The sequence below is a fragment of the Chiloscyllium punctatum genome, chromosome 4, assembly GCF_047496795.1.
Source record: "Chiloscyllium punctatum isolate Juve2018m chromosome 4, sChiPun1.3, whole genome shotgun sequence".
NCBI classification, from domain to species: domain Eukaryota; kingdom Metazoa; phylum Chordata; class Chondrichthyes; order Orectolobiformes; family Hemiscylliidae; genus Chiloscyllium; species Chiloscyllium punctatum.
This window is the reverse complement of record NC_092742.1, coordinates 50,807,878-50,829,110: the sequence shown is the minus strand read 5'-3', so window position 1 is coordinate 50,829,110 and position 21,233 is coordinate 50,807,878. Positions and strand designations below refer to the sequence as shown.

Genomic DNA, 21,233 nt, shown 5'->3' with positions numbered 1-21,233 from the left:
GATTACAACCAATGCCTCTGCTATTTCTTCAGCCACCTCCCTCAGAACTCTTAAGATTGACCCCATTGGGGTCAGGAGATTTATAAATTTTTAGACATTTTTAGCTTTTCTAGCACTTTCTCTTTTGCAATGGCTACATATCAACTCTGCCCCTTGACACTCCTTGTTGGGATATTACTCATGTCTTCCACTGTGAAGACTGACACAGTATTTATTAATTTCTTCAGCTATTTCATTATCTCCCATCACTCGCCTTCCTCTATCAATCTGGAGCAGCCCAATTTCTACTTTTGCCTCTTGTTTGTTTCTTATGTATTGAAAGAAACTTTTAATATCATTTCTAGTATTACTGGCTAGCTTAGGCTCATATTAGATCCTCTCCTTCCTTCCTTCTCTGTTTGCTATTCTCTTTGTTTTTGCTGTCTTTCCTTTCTTTGGGATGAACCTTTGTACTGTGTCCTCAATTACACCCAGAAACTCCTGCCATTGTTGCTCTACTGTTTTTCCCACTAGGCTCTGCTTCCAGTCGATTTTCATCAGTTCCTCTCTCATGCCCTTATAATTACCTTTTATTTAATTGTAACACCACTACATCCGATTTTGCCTTCTCTCTTTCAAACTGCAGATTCAACTCTACCATATTATGATTGCGGCCTCCTAAGTGTTCCCTGACTTTAAGATCTTATAAAGTCTGGCTCATTACATAGCACTAAGTCCTGAATAGCCTGCTCCCTTGTGGGCTCCATCACAAGTTGTTCCCGAAGCTATGCTGTAAGCATTCCGTGAATTTCCTTTCTTTTGGATCCACTGGCAACATTATTCACCCAGTCCATTTGCATATTGAAGTACCCCCATGATCATCGTGACCTTGCCTTTCTGACATGCCCTATATCGATTTCCTGGTGCATCTTGTGCCCTTGGTCCTGACCACTGCTGGGAGGTCTGTACATAACTCCCCTTGTGTTTTGTTTTGCCTTTTGTAGTTCCTCATCTCCACCCACACAGACTCCACATGATCTGACCCTATGCAGTCAGTGCAATAGACTTAGTTAAGAATGAAATTAACAAGGCAACCCCGCCCCCCCCCGCCCATCTCCCTGTCTTTTCGATAAGTTGTAAATCCTTGAATGTTTAACTGCCAGTCCTGAACCCCCTGCTATCTCTGAAAGTTGCCACCCAGGTAAATAGTGCGGTGAAGAAGGCATATGGCGTACTGGCTTGGTAGAGGAACTGAGTTCCGGAGTCCTGAGGTCATGTTGCAGTTGTATAAGACTCTGGTGCGGCCGCATCTGGAGTATTGTGCGCAGTTTTGTTCGCCATACTATAGGAAGGATGTGGAGGCACTGGAACGGTTGCAGAGGAGGTTTACCAGAATGTTGCCTGGTATGGTAAGAAGATCGTATGAGGAAAGGCTGAGGCACTTGGGGCTGTTTTCATTGGAGAAAAGAAGGTTTAGGGGTGACTTGATAGAGGTGTACAAGATGATTAGGGGTTTAGATAGGGTTGACCATGAGAACCTTTTTCCACGTATGGAGTCAGCTATTACGAGGGGGCATAGCTTTAAATTAAGGGGTGGTAGGTATAGGACAGATGTTAGGGGTAGATTCTTTACTCAGCGAGTCGTGAGTTCATGGAATGCCCTGCCAGTAGCAGTGGTGGACTCTCCCTCTTTATGGGCATTTAAACAGACATTGGATAGGCATATGGAGGATAGTGGGCTAGTGTAGGCTAGGTGGGCTTGGATCGGCGCGACATCAAGGGCCAAAGGGCCTGTACTGTGCTGTATTTTTCTATGTTCTATCTAACTACGTCTCTGCGATGCCTACCACATCATAATCATTCATGATGATTTGTGCTGTTAATTCATCTGCTTTCTTAGACCTTAATGCTAATTTTCTTTTCTTCCATGATTTCCATCACCTCTAGTAATATGTCCTAAGTTAGCTTTCCTTTTTTGTTTCATTCCCGGTCTGCCTTGAACTTAAACCCTGCACACATGCTAACCTGCTTATCTTTCTACTTGACTCCATACTCCCTGTTGCATTTCTTTTCCTTTCCCCCGCAACTGACAAGTTTAAAGTCCTAGTGACCACCCTATTTATCCTTTTCACCAGAACACTAGTTCCAGATTGGTTTAGGTGAAGACCGTCCCATTGGTACTGATCACCCCAGTTCCAAAATTGATGCCATTGTCCCATGAAATGGAATCCCTCTTTCCTACACCAATCTCTTAGCCATATGTTTACTTCCCTAATTTTCTTATCCCTATGCCAATTAGCACATGGCTTGGCCAGTAATCCAGAGATTATGACCCTTGAGGACCTGTTCTTCAATTTCCTTCCGAGTGCTTGATACTCCCCAAACAGGTCCTCCTTCCTAGCCTTGTCTATGTTGTTAGTGCCAATGTGGACCACAACAACTGGATCCTCTCCCTCCCGCTCCACTATCCTTTCAAGCTGGTTGGAGATGTTCCTGCACCCTGGCACCAGACAACACACCACGCGGGACTCCAGATACGGCTCACAAAGGATACTGTATGTTCTCCTAATTATAGAATCCCCTATAACAACTACTTGTCTTTTTGCTCCCCTCCTCTTGAATGGCCTTCTGCACCATGGTACCATGGCCCATCATGTCCACAGCCCTTTTTCCTCATTCATACAGGAAGCAAAAATCTCATAACTGTTGGACAAGGTCAAGGGCTGAGGTTGCTCCACTCCTGAATTCCGAATCCCCCTACCTGCCTCACTTACAGTTACACCCCCTTGTTCCTGATCACGAACTGATTTGAATTACTTAATCTACTGGGTGTGACTGCTTCATGAAACAAAGCGTCCAGGTAACTCTTCCCCTCCCAGGTGTGCCACAGTGTTTGAAGCTCAGATTCCAGATCATCAATCCTGATCCGGAATTCTTCCAGCAACCAGCACTTGCTGTAGATGTGGTCACTGCCGTTCACAATGGGATCAGCCAGCTCCCACATCTCAGCAATGCAACTGCTTCTGAAGCTGCCGCGTTGCTGTTGAAGCTCCTGCACTGGGCCCAAACTCTCCTCCTACTGCCACTGGGAGCCCAAACTCTACTTCCTCCACTACCACAACTGCCAGGAGTAAATCTTGCCTCCAATGTGCTGGATGCCTTGATGTCGTCCAATCTGACCACAGAATGTAAGTGAAGTGGCGATGGTCTAATGGTATTATCGCTGAACAGTTAATCCAGAGACCACAGGTAATGTTCAAACTTGGGTTTCCAGAATCCTGCCATGGCAGATGGAATTTTAATTCAATAACAATCTGGAATGAAGAGTTAAATGACCATGAAACCATTGCAGGTTATCAGGAAAAACCCATCAAGTTCACTAATGTCCTTTAGGCAGGGAAACTGCCATCCTTCCCTGGTCTGGCTTACAGCTGTGTGGTTGATACTTACTGTTGTCTGGGTAATTAATAAATCCTGGCTGAGCCTGTGACACCCACTCCCACGAATGAGAAAAAAAAACATTTGTTTTAAAGAAAGCAGAGAAAGGGGAAAAAAGGTAAAAACAGAGGAGTAGATAAGCTCCGGACTGCTGGACTCAGGACCCCACATGCTGCGCTGCTTCTCTGCCGCCACCTTGACTGGTTTCATATCTGGTCCGGACTGAGCCTCAACTCACAGTCACTGATAGCATCCGGGACAAGGCTTATGCAAGGAAAAAAAACGGGAAATGAGAAAAAAGGAAAAGAAATGGACAAAACAGTGAGCAAGCACTGGCTTAGGAGCCCTGCTCGATTACCATTTTGAAATTTAGTACTGACCAGGAGGCTGTTGGCGAAAATACTTTGTAAATCTCTGTCCATACATTTAACATAGTGATGTACTTTACATTTTAAAGTTTTGTGCTTTTTTGATATTGGTTTTTGAATTGCCTTCTGACTATCTCGCTGTTTCGCTTTCACTGCTTCGCTTTCACTGCTTCCCGATCATTAGTTAGTGCAAAATCAATCTCGTAATGTCTGCCTTTCATTATAATTAGCAAAACAGTGCTCTGTAAATGAGATTGTGAAATATACCCTGAAAATTTAGTAGTTGTATTAAGCATATAATCAAAGTTAAAAAGATCCCAAATTTGTTTTTAAGATTATTTAAAATAAGACTGTAGACTAGGGAGTCCAAAAATTAATGAACAATTTACCTCATTCAATTTCTGTTTAGTTTTGCAATTTCAGATGAGTACAAGTAGCTGTTATAACAATATATAGTTCTCAAATTAATAAACATTGTTTCAAGAATTAAGAGAAGGAAATTTTCATTACAGCATGAAATCTTATTCCCTGAGAATCCATACCCAAGTATCTCCAAATCTCTACAGTTGAAAAAATAGCATGTATTGGAGGCAGTCAGTAAAGTTTTTATCTTCATATCAGAAATATTTGGAGTGCAAATACTTGTGCTTAGCAGCCTGCAGGCCAATTCACTGAATTTGTCTGTTTAATGTTTTTAGTTCACACACTTCTTAATCTTCAGAACCTCATGCACATTTTGAGCAACCAAGGACCTGAAGGGGTAGTGCTAGAAATAGCCAGCTGAAGTCAATCAAACTATCAGAACAGAGCACTAGTAGGCTTAAACCCCTCTTGTCCATTCATTTATAATGTTATTGTTCATCATCTTATTTTTGAAACTAAATACTTCTCTGTAACTTTGGCATTGACTGCAATAAATGTTAGGTATGTTGTGTGCATTCCATTTTGTGTAGAGTCATAAACTGTAATTAACCTGTCGTTACACTCATTTTAATGATTAAGATAAAACAGTTGCACAAACAACTTTAAACTAGACAAAAACTGCTATATTTTCTATAGTTCTGGGAGGTAGTTTTCATAGTTTAGCACTTTCTCCCTGAGCAACGCATTTCAATTAGGTTTCTTTTCCTGTCTGATTTTTGTATGTCTGGAAGAGAAAATGTTTTTAAAATGAAAGGAAGGGAATGGTTCTTTTTTTTAAAATCGAATTAATGGCACTCTTTCAAGATAAATGTTTCTTCTATTTAATCCAAATTTACTACAAATTTTTAACATAGTGTACAGTAAGAAGAAAATACCTAAAGAAGTAGGGTATGGGATGAATCTTGGGAAGTATCTGTTTCAGATATGCATGTAGTCTCCAACTGTGCTATGAAATTCTGTGCTTTTGAAAGGAGACAAAAACATTATGGCTATTGGCCAGTGTTTACTAGGGAAATTCACAGTTGAATCCTGCACTCTAACAGTTGTCACTTTTTGGTCTGGAAAGAGTGAGTGAATAGCAAATAAAATAACTTTTTTTTAACCATTTAATACATGTATATAAACAAATTCCAGAAAATACAAATGTACCTTTCCAATTGCAAAGTTAGAGAGAAGGGGGAGCAATGGTGGCCAGAAAGAGATCCAGGAATGCAGATTTTATAACTGTGTTTGTTGTGTTAGTGGCACACACAAACACACATTGGTATTGTACAGTTTCATTATACAAATATTGCCAATTGTTTAAAAACCCATGTAAATAGGGAAGAATCTATTGAAAGGTAGAGTAGAAATATTCATTATGCTTTCTTATTTGTCTTATTCATAAAATGTCTGAAATAATCTTTGAACTACCCTACCCTTGCTAGAGAGTTTGGTAGTCTTTGGAAAGACTTACTTTGAGAAAGTGTAGCAATTATGTGAAAGTCTGTAAACCCAAAAATTGAACATCCTTTTAAAGGATCATACGTAAACATTTGTTAGCGTTGTCATCTGCCTTTAATTGTATTTTGTATTTGCACCAGTTTTGAGTGACTTCCTCTCTTTAAAAAGTCCACTTTCCTGTTAGAATGGGTGTGGTTGAGCAATGCGTTTATACTTGAACACAAATTTCAATGTTTCAAATTTTTAAAAACCTTAAATGACTTCCTTTTGCAACTTTTTAGTTAATTTTGATATTGAACTGACAAGGATTTTATGATTGAGAGGAGCAGCTGAAGAATTGGATTGAATTCCAATTTCTTTAAGCCCAAAGGACATTTGTTGAAAGTGTACATTATGGATATCAGGTAAAAAATAAAATTAAACGGTTACATCACCAGTGCTTCTTCTTCCTCTGTAATATTGTCCCTCTTGCCAGTATTGATGGTCTTGAAACAAATTAGAGGAAACCTTCAAGACCATTAATAATACTCTTTACTGGCATAAAATTCACTAAAGAGGAGGAAAACCATAACAAACCGCCATTCCTAGATGACACAGTAGAGCGAACAGCCAATGGGAAACTTCAAACCAGTGTCTACAGGAAAAAAACACACATGGACCAAATATTGGACTACAGAAGCGATCATCACAACACCCACAAACTAAGCTGCATCAGAACATTATTTTCAACGAGTCAACACACACTGCAGCACAGAGGAACTACGCAGAGCAGAGGAAAATCACCTATACAGTGTTTCCAAAAAGAATGGGTACCCAATAAACACAGTCCGTTGATTTCTCAGCAACATACCCAAATAAGCAGACAAAACACGTCCAGAAACCCAAGCCACTCTCTCCTACGTCAAAGCCATTTCTGAAGTGACTGCTAGACTACTCAGACCCCTTGGCATCATGGTAGCCTACAAACCCACCAACACACTAAAACAGCATTTAATGAATGTGAAAGACCCTATACAGACAACAAGCAAAACTAATGCTATTTACAAAATACTATGCAAAGACTGTAATAAACACTACATTGGACAAACAGGCAGAAAACTAACCACCAGGATACATGAACATCAACTAGCCACAAAAAGACATGACCCACTCACTAGTATCCCTACATACAGATGAGGAAGGACACCATTTTGACTGGGACAACACATCCATCTTTGGTCAAGCCAAACACAGACATGCACGAGAATTCCAAGAAGCATGGCATTCCAACTGGAACTCTATCAACAAATGCATTGACTTGGACCCCATTTACCACCCCCTGAGAAAAAGAATGGGAAATGACATCACCATAGGAAATGACATCACCAACCCAAGGAAACCCAAGCATATAAATAGAAAGCAGGAAACATCAGCAGTACTTCATCCGGAGGCTCACTGAAGATGTTACTTAGTATGGTGATGAAACGTCCGAAAATTAACCTTCCACCTCTGCGAACAAACCTACATCCAGAGCCTCAACCTGAGCTACAAATCTTCTCAAAACTTCTGTCTTTCTCCTGTAGCCCTGCATATGGATTGATTATTTAAATAGAAACCAATACTGTCTTGATTACCTCAATTGAATCTATGTCCACAACACTTTGAGGCAGTGCATTCCAAACCTGCACTATTTTCTCACCCACATTTATAGCTTTTGCAAAACATTTTAAAACTGTGCCACCTGGTTTTCAGTTGTTTTGGATGTGAAGAGTTTCTCACTGTCCACTTTGCCCAGACTTTCATCATTTTGAAAACTTCTATCAAGTTTCCCCTTAACCTTTGCCTCACAAAAGAAAGCAGTCTACAATTTCTCCAATTTATCCTTCTAATTGGTTCCATGGATAACAAATTTCATTCTTGTAAATGACTTTTATGTTCACTCATCAGTGCATTCACATCTTTCTGGCACCATACTTGCAGAGCTGCATCCAAATTTTCATCTGAGGTCTGACTTGTATTCTATATAGTTCAGCATAATCACCCTCCTCTTTCCCCTATGCCTCTATTAATTAAGCCTTGAATATTTTCATCTTTATTAACCTCTCTCCCTACCGGATCAATTTTAATGGATTACGCATATATACATCGGGATATTTCTACTCCTGCACACCCTTTATTTTATACTGTCCATGTTCTTTCTACCAAAGTGTATCACTTCATGTATTGAACTTCATCCACCACCTAACCACCTATTCTGCCAAACAATGTCTTTTTGAAGTTCTGCACAGTCCTCACCATGGTCTATAATGCTTCCAATTGTTATCTGCAAGCTTTGAAATTGTCTTCTGCAAGCTAAGATCTAATTCACTTTATGTATATTTGTAACAGTAAAAGTACCAATATTGGCCCTGGGGAACTCCACTACTGACTTTCCAAGTGTTTTCCAAGTGACAACTAATTCTCTCCTGGAGAATTGTTTCTTGAAGCTTCTCTAACCAAAGTTAAACTGACTTGTCTGTAATTGCAGGGCTGCTTATTGAAACTTTTTTAAAAACAGGGTTAGTGTTGGCAATTATCTAGTTCTTTAGTCCTAGTTCCTCTATAGTTTCCACTGTCACTTCCTTCAGTGTGCTTGAATGCATCTCATCTCGCCCTGATGCCTTATCAGAGTGTAGATGACTTATCCAATACCGCCACTTTAGCAGTTTTAAACTCTTTCAGTGATAAAGTGTGCTCTCCTGTCATCGTGACCTCGGCACCATCTGCCTTATAAGTACAGATAGTTTTCCTATAACGCAGATTTCGTAAACATGATTTGGCTCTAACTCAATTCTTGAATTGTGGACCTTTTTAATAAAGCAAACTCCCTTTCTCTGTTACATGATTCCATCCCTAAATTACCAGCTGGCAGTGGTTTCTTCTGCTGGCACATCAATTGCAACAGGTTGTTGTCCGTCTATCTGCAACTAAGGCAGGGGAAGTGACCATTGGAATATTTTGCTGGATTGCTTGCTGGGATCATGTACGGCTTTAGGGGGATCAGGGCTGAGGACTGGGAAGACTGAAAGAAAGGGAGCAAAAGAAGGTGCAAACGCAGCAATGTCCAGTGAGTGGAGCGTAAACAGAGGGGGCCTTTTGTTAAGCAGAGGCTCAGCTGCTGGCTAGGTGAAGCTTCAACATGATTTTACAAGAGAGGGCGTATGTGTGTGGAAGGGGGAGAAGTGTGAAACGAAGGACGGACTACTGGTGACCCTCATCTCTCCCCACTTCACCCATTTTCAAAGTTATGCCTGATCCAAGTTCGCCTAGTCTCTGTTTGGGGGAGGATCTGAGAGTCTTGGCCCCTCGTTCTCTTTCAAACCTGAGACCCATTAATACCTCTAGCTGTTCAGAGCATCCCAGCTCTTTAGTAACCCCCCTCAAAAAAAGAGATTTTACACTCACCACAAAAAACTTCCCGAAGTTTCACAAAGTTAACTTGCAGACAGCTGGGTTCTGGATTAAATTCTACTCCACAAGGCGCCAGAAATACAATAATACTTTGGGAAATTTCGCTTGTGACAACTTAGCATTTTTTTAACTGACCAGAAATGGGCAGGTTCGCTAAACTGGAGTCCCTAACCCTGTTTTTCTCAAAGCCCCCATTATATATTTTTTTGAGATTCTCTATAACACGCCGTTACATGGGAACAAAACTACTGTGTTATAGGAGAACTACCTATACAGACATATGCAAAGTATTAATTTAACATCTTAGCCATGTGTCTTGTCTCCAAGTGTAAATACAATGTTTGGTCTCCAGTTGGCGCTTCAGCTCGTTTTGCCACTCTTTTACTGTTCATATGCTGATATAAGACTTTAGGATTTCCCTTTGTAGCTACCCGTCTCATAATTTCTCTGTTGCTTTTATTTGCTTTTTCATCTCCCCTTCTGAAACTTCTCTATCCAACTTATTCCTTAACACGTGTCGAAGAGTATAAAGGCAGTAGAAGTATACTTAAGAGGGAAATCAGTAGGGTGAGATAGCTTTGGCAAATAGGGTTGAGGAAAATCCAAAGGGATTCTATGAATACATTAAGGACAAAAGAGTAACTAGGGAGAGAATAGGGCCTCCAATATCAGCAAGGCAGCCAATGTGTGGAATCGCAGGAGATTGGGGAGATACTAAACAAGTATTTTTTGCATCAGTGTTTACTATGGAGAAGGACATAGAAGATATAGAATGTGAGGAAATAGATGGTGACAACTTGCAGACTGTCCATATTACAGAGGAGGAAGTGCTAGATGTCTTGAAACGCATAAAAGTGGATAAATCCCCACGACCTGATCAGATGTACTCTAGAACTCTGTGGGAAGCTACAGAAGTGATTGCTGGGATATTTGTATCATTGATAGTCACAGGTAAGGTGCTGGAAGGCTAATGTGGTGCCACTATTTAAAGGTGGTAAGGAAAACCATGGAACTATAGACCAGTGAGCCTTACGTCAGTGGTGGGCAAGTTGTTGGACAGAATGTATTTGGAAAGGCAAGTACTGATTAGGGATAGTCAACATAGCTTAGTGCATGGGAAATCATATCTCATGAACTTGATTGAGTTTTTTGAAGTATTAACAAAGAGGATTGAGGAAGGTAGAGTGGTGGATGTGATCTGAATGGACTTCAATAAGGCGTCCGACAAGGTTCCTCATGGTAGACTGGTTAGCAAGGTAGAACTCATGGAATTAAAATTGGAATGCCTACAGTGTGAAAACAGGCCCTTCAGTCCAACAAGTCCACGCTAACTCTCCAAAGAGTATCCCACCCAGACCCATTCCCCTATTATTCGACATTTACCCCTGACACCCTGAGCACTATGGGCAATTTAGCATGCCCAATTCACCTAACCTGCACATCTTTGGATTGTGGGCAGAAACCAGAGCATCCACAGGAAACCCACGTAGACACTGGGAGAACGTCCAAACTCCACACAGGAAATCACTTGAGGGTGGAATCAAACCCGGTTTCTGGTGCTGTGAGGCATTCGTGCTAACTAGCCATTTTGGTACAGAACTGACTTGAAGGTAGAGATGGAAGGCGATGGTGGCAGTTGCCTTTCAGACGGAGGCCTGAGACCAGTGGAGTGCCACAAGGATCGGTGCTGGGTCTGCTACTTTTCATCATTTATATAAATGATTTGGATATGAACATAGGAGGTGTAGTTAGTAAGTTTGCAGATGACACCAAAACTGGAGGAGTAGTGGACAGCGAAGAAGGTTACCTCAGTGTACATTTTGATCAGATGGGCAAATGGGCTGAGGAGTGGCAGATGGAGTTTCAATTTAGATAAATGTCAGGTGCTGCATTTTGTAAAGGCAAATCAGAACAAGACTTATACGCTTAATGGTAAGGTCCTGGGGAGTGTTGCTGAACAAAGAGACCTTGGAGTGCAGGTTCATTGTTCCTTGAAAGTGGAGTCACAGACAGAAAGGATAGTGAAGAAGGTGTTTGGTATGTTGTCCTTTATTGGTTAGAGTATTGAGTATAGGAGTTGGGAGGTCATTTTGCAGCTATATAGGACATTGGTTAGGCCACTGTTGGAATATTGTGTGCAATTCTGGTCTCCCTCCTATCAGAAGGATGTTGTGAAGCTTGAAAGGGTTCAGAAAAGATTTACAACGATGTTGCCAGGTTTGGAGGATTTGCACTGTAGGGAGAGGCTGAATAGGCTGGGGATGTTTTCTCTGGAGCATTGGAGGCTGCAGGATGACCTTTATATAGGCTCATAAAATCATGAGGGGCATAGATAGGATAAATAAACAAGGTCTTTTCCCTGGGGTGGAGGAGTCCAGAAGTAGAGGGCATAGGTTAAGGGGAGAGGGGAAAGATTTAAAAGGGACTTAAGGGACAACTTTTTCATGCAGAGGGCGGTGTGTGTATGGAATGAGGTGCCAGAGGAAATGGTGGATGCTGGTATAATTACAAATTTAAAAAGGCATCTGGATGTGTATATGAATAGGAGGACGGTTTTAGGGAATATGGGTCAAGTGCTGGCAAATGAGACTAGATTAGGTTAGGATATCTGGTCAGCATGGACAATAGACAAGAGACAATAGGTGCAGGAGTGGGCCATCCGGCCCTTCGAACCTGCACCACAATTCGTTATGATCATGGTTGATCATCCACAATCAGTATCCTGTTCCTGCTTATCCCCATAACCCTTGATTGCACTATCTCTAAGAGCTCTATCCATCTCTTTCTTGAAAGTATCCACAGACTTGCCTCCACTGCCTTCTGGGCAGAGCATTCCATATCCACTACTCTCTGGGTGAAGAAGTTTCTCCTCAACTCTGTTCTAAATGACCTACCCCTTTATTTTTAAACTGTGCCCTCTGGTTCTGGACTCACCCATCAGCGGAAACGTGCTTTCTGCCTCCAGAGTGTCCGATCCATTAATATTTTATACATCTCAATCAAATCCCCTCTCAACCTTCTATACTCAAGTGTGTACAAGCCCAGTTGCTCCAATCTTTCAACATATGATAGTCCCAACATTTTGGGAATTGATCTCATGAATCTACGCTGCACTCCCTCAATAGCCAGAATGTCCTTCCTCAAATTTGGAGACCAAAACTGTACACACTACTCCCAGGTGCGGTCTCACCAGGGCCCAGTACAGCTGCAGAAGGGCCTCTTTGATTCTGTACTCAATTCCTCTTGTTATGAAGGCCAGCATGCTATTAGCCTTCTTCACTGCCTGCTGTACCTGCATGCTTACTTTCATTGACTGATGTACAAGAACACCTAGATCTCGTACTTCCCCTTTACCTAAGTTGACTCCATTTAGATAGTAATCTGCCTTCCTGTTCTTGTCACCAAAGTGGATAACGACACAGTTCTCTACATTAAACTGCATCTGCCATGCATCCGTCCTCTCACCTAGCCTGTCCAAGTTACACTGTCTTCTCATAACATCCTCCTCACATTTCACCCTGCCACCCGGCTTTGTGTCATCAGAAAGTTTGCTAATATTACTTTTAATGCCTTCATCTATATCATTGATGTATATTGTAAACAGCTGCGGTCCCAGCACTGAACCTTGTGGTACCCCACTGGTCAACTACCTGCCATTCCGAAAGGGACCTGCTTATCACTACTCTTTGCTTCCTGTCAGTCAGCAAATTTTCAATCCAAGTCAGTACCCTGCCCCCAATACTACGTGTCCTAATTTTGCTCACTAATCTCACAAGTTAGACCTAAAGAGTCTGTTTCTTTGTTGTACATCTCTCTGACTCTATGACATGTCATCAGCAAATATTTTCTTCTTTTTATTTTTTACCTCCTTTGTCATCCAGGGAGCTCTGGATTTGGTTACCCTATCCTGCTGTTTCTCTACATACTTCCCACTAGTTACTGCTCTATATGTAAACTGGGCAATGTAATTCTACCCTTCTCAATTAATTTAGCTAGAGCTAAGGATAGTCTCCTTGAACCTGGTGAAATATCCTTTTTCTCTATACTATACTGTAGTTCTCTTACAAACCAAAAGTGCCACCCATCCACCATATTCCTATCATTTCCAAACACTTTATAACCAAGAATATTTCACATCAAAGGAATAAAGGCTGAGTGAGTAGGTAGAAAGGTGTCAGAAGGCATATACTCTGTCAAAGTTTCCACTTGGATTGGGAATATAGAATTTTTTTAATGTATGGAGAACCTGGCTATCCTTACAGATGAACCAAAGTTAATGTGAGCATGTAACAAATAGTTGTTCGCTTTTATTATGGAAGGATTAGAGTCGAAAGGTGAAATGAGCCTTACTGCAATTGCTTAGAATCTTTAGACTATAGCTGGAGAACTATATTTTGGTGCTATTACCGAGGGAGGGATATGCTTGCCCTAGTGGGAGTGTAGCAAATGCTCACTAGTTTAATTTGTGGGATGCAGAGATTATTCTATGAAGAGAAATTGAATAGATAATGCTTGTGTTCCATAGAATTTGGTGAAAAAGAGGTGATGTTATTTAAAAAATATGATAGAATTGGAAAATGTAAAATTGTTAGTGAGTTTAATGGGATAGATGCTGGGAGAATGGCATCCCATTGGTGAGGAGACTAAAACTAGGGATCATAGCCTTGGAATTGATGGTCAGCTGTTTAGAACTTGCAGTGATGTGAATCTTTGCAGCAGTTTTCACTCCCGGGAGCTGTGGGTGTTCAGTTTGTAAGTGTGTTTGTGTGGAGAAAGGAAGCTGAAGCTTGCAAATATTAGTAGAAGCAAAGGTTTTGGGTGGGTGAAAATTTAGGCATTATGTATTCAGTGCTTAGTATGAATAAGTCATCTGGCCTGGGAGGTTTTCTTTCAAGGTTGCTGAGGAAGTGGACTTTAACAAGTCTTGTGCTGTCTTTCCTAGATTAAGGTCTACTTAGAGTTGTGGATCTTTGTAATCTGCACTTCTGAACATCTACAGCCCTCTGTTGTTGATCAAGAGAAAAATTGCTAAATGCTTGGGTACTGCAGGGTTTATGGAGATAGTGGGAGAAGTAAAAGATCAGTCATTGATCTTATTCTACCACTCAATATAAAACAAAGAGCCAAATTATCTCTTCCTACGCTTATTTCTTATGTTCTTGTATGACCATAAATATTTTATAAATGCTGAACAAAGAGCTGAAGTAAGGTCTGATTTTTTTTGTTATAACAAAATTCAAAAGTTTTGTAATAATTAAGGTGCACCCGGCTTCTGAGATTTATATTGTTCGTTGATTTACTTGCTCCTTATCCGCAGTCTATTGGCACCCCACAGTGGATTTTAGTAACCAGTGCTTGTATTTTCTGTTTGGAACAGTTTTACTGCATTGCATTTCTTTCATAGGTTTGCAGTCTATGTTTTTAGGCTGTGGAGATAGTACTTTCCACTTATTTTGACTGTTTGCTTGGTTAAGATGAAAAACATTTTCAACTAATTGGTCTTTAAATTTAAAGATTCAACAATGGTTGTAGATTTTATTTTACAACCACTTTGTGAACAATGAGAATTTCCATGTTTTCTACTTTGTAACTTGAGTTTTAAATATTTTCTGAAAGCTATTTTGTATCTTTTAGCCGTGAAAAGTTATGGATCTGTATGGAGTACTGCGGAGGTGGATCACTTCAGGATATGTACCATGGTTTGTTGCTTAAGTTCTCCTCATTGTCCACCCACCTGTTCTTCCCCTCTCTCCTTCCACCCTGCCCTCAAAAATAAATAAATTGCTGTCCTGTTGGACATTTAATTTCCATGTTAAATAATCAGTCAAGGCTGTTTTGAAAATCAACGTTTATAATACCTTTTTAACTCATCCCACCAAAATAATGCATTTCATTGCTATTTGTGAAATATCTCTGCATTTGCCTACTTAATAGTGATTTTATTTAATAGTAATTTATCTTGTGAATAAAAAGAAAGGGACTGCCAATGTTGACAATGCACTGATCAATCAGCATCAGTTCAAGAAAACCAAAACAGTTTAACATTTTGAATGTTAGAATGGTCTTTTGTCCAAGATGTTAGCCTGTTATCTCTTCGGATGCCGACTGTCCTATTTTCTTCTAGAATTGCAGATCTATAAAATTTCATTGTGAATCGCTTTAAAAATGTTTGTGTATTATTTTTCATGCCATTTTACTCATTCTTGCCCAATTATCCCTGATATTTTTCTCTCTCTCTCTCTCTCTCTCCCACTCTCCCACTCTCCCACTCTCTCTCTCTCTCTCTCTCTCTCTCTCTCTCTCCCACTCTCCCACTCTCACTCTCCCACTCTCACTCTCCCACTCACACACTCTTGCCTTGGTTTCGAATTTCTTCTTCGGGTCCAATACATCTGTTCCTGTATTGCCAGTCACTACCCTCTGCCACTCATCCCAATTAGCTTTTTTTTTCACCTGTCTCTCGCTTAGTTCCCTTTCTTCAAGACTAGAAATTTCATTTGTACTGACTTGATTGTGCTTTAAAAGGAGTTCTCCATATTCTGTTTGCTAAAGTTTGCAGTAGACTGATTGTTCATTGACTGAGTAATGAAGTTATAAAATGCTTTGTTTTACAGTAACTGGACCCCTATCAGAACTACAGATAGCATATGTTTGCAGAGAAACTTTGCAGGTAGATTGTGGTTTTTCTTTTATTTTGTATGTTAAGAATTTATTGCCAGCAACTAGAACAATGCTTTAGCATAATATTAATCTGATGTGAGTTGCCGTTCTTGGGGGGGAAAAAAATTCCAGAACAATTGCAGACCATTAATCCCAATGTCATTCATTTATATCACTTAATTAGTTATTTTGTTTACAATTATTGGTAATTTTGAGCAACTATCACTGAGCATAGATTTTCTGACTTCTCACTAATAGTGAGAAGTTTTGTCTAACACCTTTTAATACTTGGAAGATAGATAAATCATACCCTTAAGATGAATCGTATTTTCTGATATCCATCATGCAGCAACATGGCAAGGGTAAACTCACCCAGACATTGCACACTGGTTGGTTTACTGATCTGAGAACTGAGAGTGTAACTTCTGGGACACTGAGAAAGGAGGCAGTTGAGGTGTGGCCTGATTAACATTTGAAATTGTGAAAGGGTTTTATAGGATTGACATTTTGTTATGATTCCTGAGGGAAAACCATGAACCTAAATGTCAACATTTGGTGCGTGCCCCCCCCCCCCCCCCCCCCCCAATAAAGAAATGATCAAAATGATAAAGTTTTTTTGTATCTTTAGCCTGATTTATGTTCAAGTAAGTGGAATTTACAAAGGAATTAACAAGCAAATGATACTTCAAATAAAAACAAATTTAACTCTGTATTCTTAAGACTGCCGTAAGCATCTGCATCACACTGTACATAAATGTGACACCGTGTCTCTTCGTTTTCAGACTTAACCTTTGGGGCCGAGGATCTCTAACATTTTTTTTTACTCAAATGAGTCAGTCTTTCGGTTGTGTTCACTGGCAGTTGTATTCTGAGGTTCTAGGATACTGTTAACACTGAGGGGCTCTTATGGTGCAGTAGTAGTGTGTGAGGTCTCTGTCTTTGAACCAAGAGGCCTATGTTCAAGTCCTGCTTATTTTAGAGGTGTGAGATCACAACATCTCTGAACAAGTTATTAGAATATGATAGCTGTGTCCAGGTGCAACGCTTTTTTGTATCTGTATCTCTGTGCTGATTTCCCCTTTTGCCTCATGCTGCTTTATGGCTTCCAACCATACTACTACTGGTCTTAACACTGGTTCCTATTGCTTCCAGGTAAAGTCACATGAGCCAATATTTCTTTTTATCCAAGAAACTTGTAATTGATTTTAAAAAAACTGTTAAAATTCTTTTTGAAACATTCTTTAACAACAATTAACAATTCTACCAATGTTTTAAAGAAATAACAATTTTCCACATGTTCGGTCAGGACATAGATGCCACAGTTTTGAAGGATTATAGAGAGACCATTGGTGTTGAGTTTAACATTAAGGTAATCATGCCTCAGGCAAGGTTGAGAAAGCGGGAACTTTGCTGTGACCTCAGCCAGTATGGGAATTAAACCCAAGCTGTTAACATTATTCTGCATCACAAACCAACCATCCATCGAACTGAGCTAACTAACCCTCTATTGCTACCCAGATCGAATTGTGATGATAAAAATGTTTCCCAGCGTAATTTCTAATTAACAGCTGTAAAATAAATATTATTAAATTCAATATGGATTCGAGGCAGTTAGACTTTACTTGGTTAGAATGCGGAATTCGCTACTGTAAGAAATATTGAGGTCAAAACATAGATATAGTTACGGGAAATCTAGATAAACACAAGGGAGAGAAAGGAGCAGGTGATTATGCATAATAACAGATGAAGTAAGATAGGAGAAAGTTTGCATGAAATATAATTAAAGTAAATAGCTGCCAATATTAATTTTGAAGATGGTTTATCTGTCCAGTCTCTCTCATTTTTTTTTTGTTTAAATGACACCAAAAAATATTGTCTTAAATACGATGCTTAGCTAATCAGGATCCCCTTTGACACATTTCTTTTTAGCTGTGTAAATTTAATGCATTGAGCATTTAAGATTTAATTAAGCACCGTAACAATTGCGTGAAAGGTAAAATAAAATGAACTGAATTCCAGCAGATTGTTTCATGAAAAATAATATTAGTATTGAAGTCAAGATGCAAATGAGTGAATGGTTTATTGTCACACATCTAGAGTATACAGTGAAAAGTATTCTGTCACTACAATCCGGTGCTACTTTGAGGTATAAAAGAATAAAAAAGAAGGTACTTAAATAGAGTTAATTTTCATGAGCTGGGGTCCCAACACAGCTCCAGGACTTCGGCAAGGTCTCTGCAAGGTACCAGCTCTGGGCCTATTGCAGCCAGGAGTCCCTGCTCCTCCACTATTTCAGTCGACAACTCGCCATGAGTCCCTCAAGTCAGTAGGTATAGCAGCATTTGTGGAGAGAAAGCACAGTTGATGTTTCAGCTGCAGTGACCCTCCTTCACAAAACTTCAGTGACTAGACTAATTGTTAATTGTTTGATGCTTTGAGTTGCTAAAGAATAAATCATCAAATATCATCATGCTGAAACCGGACTGTCCTTGAGCCAGACCAATAGCATGTTTGATATTTAATGGATATGGAAGTCATTTAAGCCCTTAAGGGAATAGCATCGAAATCTTAGTTGATTACTTGCAAAGATTGAAGATTTGAAAGGGTGGGGGGGAATATCTTGGAGAAACCAAAAAAATGGCAAATTGTGTGTAAAAGACAAATCTACAGCATTATTTCTGAATGTGCTGTGAAATTATAACAACCTAGAAATTATTCAAGACAAATTTTGAGATTTATCTGGCTTCAGGCGCGTTTAATCTTTTCAAGATGGTAGTAGAGTCAAACCGTTCAGTGATGAGCAATAGTTGAATGTGATAGAGTTTTCTTCTTATGATGGATTCGGCACGTGACCAATGGTTGTTCTCATCTGTACTTCTGTTTTACTATTATGCAGTTTTTTATTTGTGCTTGATGGTGCACTACATGTTTTGTAGGGTCTGGGCTATTTACACAGTAAAGGAAAAATGCACCGAGATATAAAGGTAAGCCTAAATTTGCATTTTTGTTGTAAATTTCTAAAAACTGAATACTTTTCATTATCAAATCAAACTGTATATGCCACATGTCAGAGTGGAAATTTGCTATATGTTGCTGAACAACCTGATTAATTGTTATGATCTAATGGGGTTGTGTGCTGTAAATCAAAACATGTAATTTCCAGAGTTGTAAACACAGTACTCCAGTATACAGTACTTGAATTTCAGACGAAGGTTGATAGAAGGCACTGACTAGGTTTTCGGATGAAGCAAAAATAGCACTAATAATTAAAATCCTGGTTTCCTTTTAATCTCTCCTGCACAACAAACAAATAAGTAAAATAGATTGGTGAAATTGGGAACTTGCGGAACATTTCGGAGAACATCTCCAGGACACATGCACCAAGCAACCCCACCATCCTACAGCTGACCACTTCAACTTTCCCTCCCACTCCCCCAAGGACATGCAAGTTCTGGCCTGCTTCCACCGCCAAATCCTAGCCACCCAATGCCTAGCGGAAGAACTCCTCATCTTCCACCTTGGGACCCTCCAACCATAGGGCAATAATGTCAGTTTCACCAGTTTCCTCACCTCCTTTCCCGTCCCTTCCCCTCCCCCCAACTTATCCCAGATCCAACCCTCCAACCTGGCATCGCCCTTTTGAACTGTACGACATGTCCATTTTCCTTCCCAACTATCCGCTCCACCCTCCACTCCGACCGATCACCATCACCCCCATCCTCATCCATGTATTGCCTTCCAAAATACCCCCCCCAGCCCCACCCCCTTTATTTATCTCTCAGCCCTCTTTGTCGCCCCCCCCCCCATTCCTGATAAAGGGTTTGTGCCTGAAACATTGACTCTCCTGCTCCTCAGATGCTGTCTGACCTCCTGCGCTTTTCCAGTGCCCCACTTTCTGACTCTGATCTCCCAGCATCTGCAGTCCTCACTTTCTCCTCGTGAAATTGGGACGTCCAGTTCAATGGTCTTTGTTTTGCAATTTCGATGTTGAGGTGATCCGACCTCAGTAAATGAGGCGCTTCGTGTTCATTGGTCTTCCTCTGGAAGTTTCCACTGTTCGGTGAGAAATACAGAGCAACTTCCTCACTTGCGAAATGCCTCCTGTATCAATTCAAAAGTCACAGCTACAGGTACGATTGCAGGAATGGGTTTTCTTCAAGTTTAAACTGATGGTTTCACTGCAGAGAACAGCTTCTACCGGGGAGAATAACAGGACAACCTTTTTTAGTCTTCTCTCTGTTTGTGTCTTTGTAATTTTGTTTTCAGTTAGCGGAGAATCAATTAGCTTCACTTCTGAACAATTCCTTGTTCCTGTTCATCTGCAGGATCGCATAGCAAAAGAAAGTTCACAATAAGTATTGAATTCCTTGCTGTGAAATTATGCAGGTATTGTGGTAAATCTGTTTTTAAAATCAGGTCTTTCTCCATGCAATCCATGGTTTTTGCAGACAAAAAGAAAAAGGCTTATTTCTTAAAATTTTCAAAAATAATAAAAAGGCATTTGCTTGTGTATTACCAGATCAGTAGTGCATTGGCAGATGTCTGGAAATGGTCGGTTCCAACCTACTTGGAAAAAATGAAGTTTAAAAAAAAATCTGCTGAATGCTAATTAATGACTACTTAATTTCTAAAATTGAATGTTTTCTTTCAGGGGGCAAATATATTACTGACTGACCATGGAGATGTAAAGTTAGGTGAGTATGACCCAGGATTCCCAACATTGACATAATTTGGCTATTTAAAATTTTAAGGCTAATGGTAGCACATCTAGACACCAAATTATTTTTTGGTATTCCTTTAATGTAAATATGATTATGTAGTTTTTTGGTTGGGCATGAAAGATTAAGGCAGTTTTTGTGTTTAAAACAAAATCTTTGAGTAAATATGTGCTACACTATACTATATGGTGTGAGAATGGAGGTTTTTGCATCACAAGTTCATTTTCCTTAGCTTTCTGTGGGTTACTCAAATAAAAATGAGAAGAATGGACCACTAGCCAACCCATTTAGAGGAAAAAAATTGTTGTACAAACTATAAGTTGAAGAAAATATTGTCACCCAATTGAATATTGAGTGGTCATTTTGAAGAAGAACATGGGAATTTTGATATCTGAAATGGAATGCATTAAATCTTTTTAGTCTACCAACCAGCTTTTTCAATTAATTATTATAGCAAAATTTCTGGATACTGTGTATAAATTAAAATGTAGAATCCAAACAATGAAATCTTTGCAAAAAAACTTTGTATGTGACATGATGACAGACTGTACATATAGCAAGTGATCTGTTAGCTGTTGAGCCACATAACTAGAAGAATCTTGAGTTCACTTGTGTAGTTCTGCTGAATTAACTGATCACAACTGGGTACAGTTTAACACCAACCACCATGGTACCAGGAAATTGCATGCATAAATAATGCTGTACAGGTTTGGCTGTGTTTTCCATTGTAATTTAACCATATGATAACCACAGGAAGGATGTGCTAGCTTATATT

The 21,233-nt window shown here is 39.9% G+C and overlaps 1 protein-coding gene across 2 annotated transcripts in view; it reads left to right on the top strand.

Moving 5' to 3' along the window:
- The window catches only part of map4k5 (mitogen-activated protein kinase kinase kinase kinase 5), a 190,308-nt gene that overhangs the window by 72,924 nt on the left and 96,151 nt on the right, over window positions 1–21,233 (top strand). For both annotated transcript variants that reach the window (XM_072568678.1, XM_072568679.1), the window contains exons 4-7: window positions 14,715–14,779; window positions 15,695–15,750; window positions 18,677–18,724; window positions 20,392–20,434. In XM_072568678.1, the coding sequence (XP_072424779.1) occupies window positions 14,715–14,779; window positions 15,695–15,750; window positions 18,677–18,724; window positions 20,392–20,434 (212 nt within the window). The remainder of the gene's footprint in view (window positions 1–14,714; window positions 14,780–15,694; window positions 15,751–18,676; window positions 18,725–20,391; window positions 20,435–21,233) is intronic.